General features: G+C 43.0%; 1 protein-coding gene across 1 annotated transcript; it reads left to right on the top strand.

Annotated features, from left to right (window-relative positions):
* The first annotated feature begins 2,126 nt into the window (after positions 1 to 2,126).
* On the top strand, positions 2,127 to 5,461 carry LOC135042127 (zinc finger protein OZF-like). The gene has a single exon (XM_063954992.1). The coding sequence runs from the start codon at positions 2,190 to 2,192 to the stop codon at positions 3,705 to 3,707; it is 1,518 nt and encodes a 505-aa protein (XP_063811062.1). The 5' UTR covers positions 2,127 to 2,189; the 3' UTR covers positions 3,708 to 5,461.
* Positions 5,462 to 5,735: the final 274 nt, after the last annotated feature.

The following is a 5,735-nucleotide window of genomic DNA, read 5'->3' as shown; positions in this document are numbered from 1 at the left end:
CATTTTTGGTGCACTGGAAGGGGTATGGCCCGGAGGAGCGGTCGTGGGTGCGCAGTTGTGATCTTCATGCCCCCAGACTGATACGCTCTTTCTTCTCGCAGTTCCCCGATAAACCTGGTGGTAGGTGTTCTTTGACCCCTCGTCAGAGGGGGGTACTGTTAGGATCTCCTGCTCTGTGCTGCCACGTCGCCATGGCAACCGGGAGGCAAGTGTTAGCGAAGTAACCTGAGCGCACCTGATACTCTGGTCCGGGTTTTTACTGTGTAGTGGTTACAGGCTCTGTGCACGGCAGGGAATCCGGCGCTGGTTTTGTGCTCACAGTCTGTGAGGTCTCAGTGGGGCGTGGACAGCACCTGCTATATAAACCATCCTCTCAGGCTAGGCAAATGCTGCTGAATCTTTGTTTGTTAGTCAGTTCCAGAGAGTTAGCTAGTACTGTGTGACTTTGTATTTACTTGTTGCTTACTGCGAATAGGCCTTGGGATTCGGTATTTCATTCTGCCAATCCGGACCTAACAGTAAGACTGGAGTCAGTTGTTTAACCTGCTGGGGTTCTCTTGCTATTCTGTGAACCTAGCAGGTTTGCGGCTGTACTCTCAGACCTGCTTGCTTAATCCTCCCTCACTGTGCAGGGCGTCCAGGTGTCAGCTTAGTGGCAGTAAGCTGAACCTGTGCCCTGCAAGTGGGGGTTAGGATTGTGGATACTCTCATTGTGTCTATATTTCTATCTCTGACCAAGGAGTTTATTCCCACACCCGTTGGTAACCCTTTGGGGTTTTTTCTGTTGCTCTTAGCAACATCATTTCGGGTGCTCCACATGTTAAATCACTACATCTCGCTTCATTGTCCGCTCTATTCCATCTGAGCATTCCTGACACTAGGGAGACACCCAGTTCCTGAGCCTTTGGGCTTCTCCATTCACTTTGTGTTTATTAGTTATTCCATCACCTCCTGTGTATGTTATGTTATACTGTCTGTGAGTTCGTTTGCTTCGCATCCCTCTCTGTTCATACACCGGTATACTCCTGTTAGCACTGGTGTGCGTAACAGATAGGGAGTTTTTATGATCAACTGAATTCCCCCCATGAAGTGTTTATACATATAACGTTACATTGCGATTACAGCTGGAGCAAACTCTGCCACAATAGAATATAACGTGTAATTTAGCCAGCCCTGGTATGAATAAGATTTATTGAGTGTAATTTATTACTGAACAGGATTACCAACACTGAATCAATTAACACCCAATATAATATACATGCTGATTTCTAACAACAAACACACTTGGATTTTTTTTTATTACTTTATTCACCTCTTTATATACTTATCTTTCTGTTTAATGTATCACTGATTTATCTTACATACTTTACTGTACTAAATAAAGGTTATATATTATTTATTAGTGCGCAAACAGCAGAACACTTTCTCTTTGGTGTTTTATTATAGCAATGTCCATGTCACCTCTAGTAATTCCACATGAGCGTCCATGTCACCTCTAGTAATTCCACATGAGCGTCCATGTCACCACTAGTAATCCCACATGAGCGCTCATGTCACCTCTAGTAATCCCACATGAGCGCCCATGTCACCTCTAGTAATCCCACATGAGCATCCATGTCACCTCTAGTAATCCCACATGAGCATCCGTGTCACCTCTAGTAATCCCACACGAGCATCCGTGTCACCTCTAGTAATCCCACATGAGCATCCGTGTCACCTCTAGTAATCCCACACGAGCGTCCATGTCACCTCTAGTAATTCCACATGAAAGTCCGTGTCACCTCTAGTAATCCCACATGAGCATCCGTGTCACCTCTAGTAATCCCACATGAGCGTCCATGTCACCTCTAGTAATCCCACATGAGCGTCCATTTCACCTCTAGTAATCCCACATCAGCGTCCATGTCACCTCTAGTAATCCCACATGAGCGTCCATGTCACCTCTAGTAATCCCACATGAGCTTTCAGCGTTGATCAAGCTCCAGTCCAAGCATTTTAGTCTTTTTTTTTTTTTAAACATTAAAGCAAACCCAGCACTAAAGTACGAGTTACAGTGTTATCAATTGTACCCTATGACATCCTGGGTCTTGTCTACTCATTTTATAATCATTTGCCAATTTGAGTTTCCATAATGTATTTTATTTCCAGCAGATGGACACACAAGCAGGAATATCTCAGAAGGACATCTAATGTTATCCCCGGATTGTGACATAAAAGATAATGACAGAATACAGGATTCTCCAGGAGATAACCCCTTTACCCCAATTATACATCCAGCTCTATCAGCTGGTCCCTCTGATCCTGGGAAATGTTCTTCTGATCACTCTGATGTTGGTACATCTATTACAGCTCTGACAGTAGATTCAGTGTTTACCTGTTCAATAGATTCCAAATGTTTTACGCAGCCCACAAAGCTTATTACCCATCAGCCTGCTAAGACAGGTGAGAGGCAATTTCCATGTTCTGAGTGTGAGAAATGTTTTACATGCAAATCAGCTCTTGTTTCACATCAGAGAAGTCACACAGGTGAGAAGCCATTTCCATGTTCTGAGTGTGGCAAATTTTTTACACGGAAATCAAATCTTGTTACACATCAGAGAAGTCACACAGGTGAGAAGCCATTTCCATGTTCTGAGTGTGAGGAATGTTTTACATGCAAATCAGCTCTTGTTTCACATCAGAGAAGTCACACAGGTGAGAAGCCATTTCCATGTTCTGAGTGTGGCAAATTTTTTACACGGAAATCAAATCTTGTTACACATCAGAGAAGTCACACAGGTGAGAAGCCATTTCCATGTTCTGAGTGTGAGGAATGTTTTACACTGAAATCAAATCTTGTTAAACATCAGAGAAGTCACACAGGTGAGAGGCCATTTGCATGCTCAGAGTGTGGGAAATGTTTTTTAAATAAATCAAATCTTGTTGCGCATCAGAGAACTCACACAGGTGAGAGGCCATTTGCATGCTCAGAGTGTGGGAAATGTTTTTCAAGTAAATCACATCTTGTTAGACATCAGAGAACTCACACAGTTGAGATGCCATTTGCATGCTCAGAGTGTGGGAAATGTTTTACACAGAGCTCAAATATGATTAAACATCAGAGAACTCATACAGGTGAGAAGCCATTTTCCTGTTCTGAGTGTGGAAAATGTTTTTTACGTAAAGTCTGTCTTGTTAAACATCAGAGAAGTCACACAGGTGAAAAGCTGTTTTCATGCTCTGAGTGTGGGAAATGTTTTTTAAATAAATCGAATCTTATTACACATCAGAGAAGTCACACAGGTGAGAAGCCATTTTCCTGTTCTGAGTGTGGGAAATATTTTTTTAGTAAAGCACATCTAGTTTCACATCAGAGAAGTCACACAGGTGAGAAGCCATTTTTCTGTTCTGAGTGTGGGAAATATTTTTTTCGTAAAGCACATCTAGTTACACATCAGAGAAGTCACACAGGTGAGAAGCCATTTTCATGTTCTGAGTGTGAGAAATGTTTTACACTGAAATCAAATCTTGTTAAACATCAGAGAAGTCACACAGGTGAGAGGCCATATCCATGTCCTGAGTGTGGGAAATGTTTTTTAAATAAATTAAATCTTGTTACACATCAGAGAACTCACACAGGTGAGAGGCCATTTGCATGCTCAGAGTGTGGGAAATGTTTTTCAAGTAAATCACATCTTGTTAGACATCAGAGAACTCACACAGTTTAAATGCCATTTGCATGCTCATGAGTGTGGGAAATGTTTTACACAGAGCTCAAATATGATTAAAAATCAGAGAACTCATACAGGTGAGAAGCCATTTCCATGTTCTGAGTGTGGGAAATGTTTTTTAAGTAAAGCCCATCTTGTTAAACATCAGAGAACTCACAGGTGAGAAGCCGTTTCCATTCCCTGAGTGTGGGAAATAAATCAGATCTTGTTGAACACATTAGACATTACCCAAGTGAGGAACCATTTTAATCTTCTTGAGTATAATCATCATTGCCATGCATTGTTCCTCAAGGATCAATCCTATCTCCTATACTTTTTGCAATATACATGCTACCACTTGTAGAAATAATCAGACGTCATGACCTGGCCTACCACTTCTATGCAGATGACTTGTCTTTTGCTCCATGTACTGAGAACCCAACACCAATACTAAATGGGATGGTAATGCTATCCCGGTGGACAGAATGCTGGCTGTCAATATACCAACAGTGGAATACCAGCAGTGGGGTGAGTGCAAAGAGTTCCCTTGCGGGCTCCCTGTTCTCGCTATGCTGCAGGCGCAGTGGCTCATTGTGTTCACCACAGGTATTATTCCCACTCTATGGGTGTCGTAGACACCCACGAGTGAGAATAGCTGTGGTGAGTGCTGTTGGCATTCCCGGCTGTCGGGAATTCTGAATGTCGGGATATTAACTACATCCCATCCTAAATGGTTGTCTAGCTGAGCTCCAGGGGTGGATGATGCCAGTTGGCTGTGACTCAGTCTTAGTGATACGTAATAGAAGTTCACAAACAAAGGACAAGACTACAGCTTTACCAACCATCATGACTTATGCTTTGGGGTTCAGAGTGACAAAATGCTGACTGCGGAAACTTTGTGTGGTCCTGGATTGTGGCTGACACAGACATCGGGTATCCACCACATTCAAATCTTCGTTCTTCCATCTGAGGACCATAGCCAGAATCGAGCTCTTGATTCCCTCAGAAGACCTGCCTACAGCCATACATGCATTTGTATCCTCTCACACAGACTACTGCAATGTCCTCTACCTGGGTCTCCCAGCAAAAGAATTACACCGCTTGTAGCTTGTACAGAATGCAGCAGCCAGTCTGTTACCTAACACCCATTCTCTACTCCCTCCACCGGCTGCCTGTAAGATGGAAAATCTATTTAATAATCGGCTAACTGACCTTCCCAGCCCAACATTACATGGTCCAAGGTACCAGAAGCTGCTTCTGCCTCCCTACTGCCTCACTTGTTTATTTCTGCAGAGAAAGGACTGTTACCAGCAGTACCAGGAAACTCCCATAATGCATTTGGGGGTCAAAATTTTATCTTTGTAGCCCTGGCCATGGAACTTGCTGCCTCGCACAGTCCAAGAGGCCTCCACCCTAGAGCCCTTCACAAGCAGGCTGATGACTGACCTGTTACTCATTTCATTAATGCTCCTGTAGTTCTTACATATATCCCACATGCTTAGTTCTTTGTTCTGTTGTTTATTTTGTAACTTGTGCTTTGTGTGATTGTGTAATGCCAGTTTGTGCTATCTATATTGCTGCACGACAATATGGCGGCCATAGGAACGTGTTTCCACTTCTAGTTTCCCATTCTTATCTCATCTGATCATCTTAATCAGGAGTGTTGTGGGATACAAGATCCTATCCATATATACATTATCATGTGCATTAGAGTCACCCGGGTTCCATCTGCAGTGGTTTGTTGTATGTTACACCTATATGGTGCGGATACTCCTCTGTATGATTTCATAATAAAAGCTTTTGTTTGCAGCTAATTATTGCATTATAGCTTTTTTTGTCTGTTTTATATTCCCGTCTGAGTAATTCCACCCTTATATGTCTAATCCCGGAGTGGACCCCAGAAGATTATAAGTAACATCTATGAGTTTCCATCATTCTGTTTTGTATAAGCATACGTGTAAGAGCTTGTATGGCGGTCACTGTCCGTCACATTCAGGTGGTAGAATGGAAGTGGGACTATCTGGACTGTGAGAGGGACGTGGACAC

Source organism: Pseudophryne corroboree, unplaced genomic scaffold, assembly GCF_028390025.1.
Source record: "Pseudophryne corroboree isolate aPseCor3 unplaced genomic scaffold, aPseCor3.hap2 scaffold_821, whole genome shotgun sequence".
Classification (NCBI taxonomy): domain Eukaryota; kingdom Metazoa; phylum Chordata; class Amphibia; order Anura; family Myobatrachidae; genus Pseudophryne; species Pseudophryne corroboree.
This window is presented reverse-complemented; position numbering and strand designations above follow the sequence as displayed.

What these genes read in the sequence shown, in the direction of transcription:
- LOC135042127 (XM_063954992.1), top strand. Translation starts at nt 2,190, where the DNA reads ATGTTATCCCCGGATTGTGACATAAAAGATAATGACAGAATACAGGAT.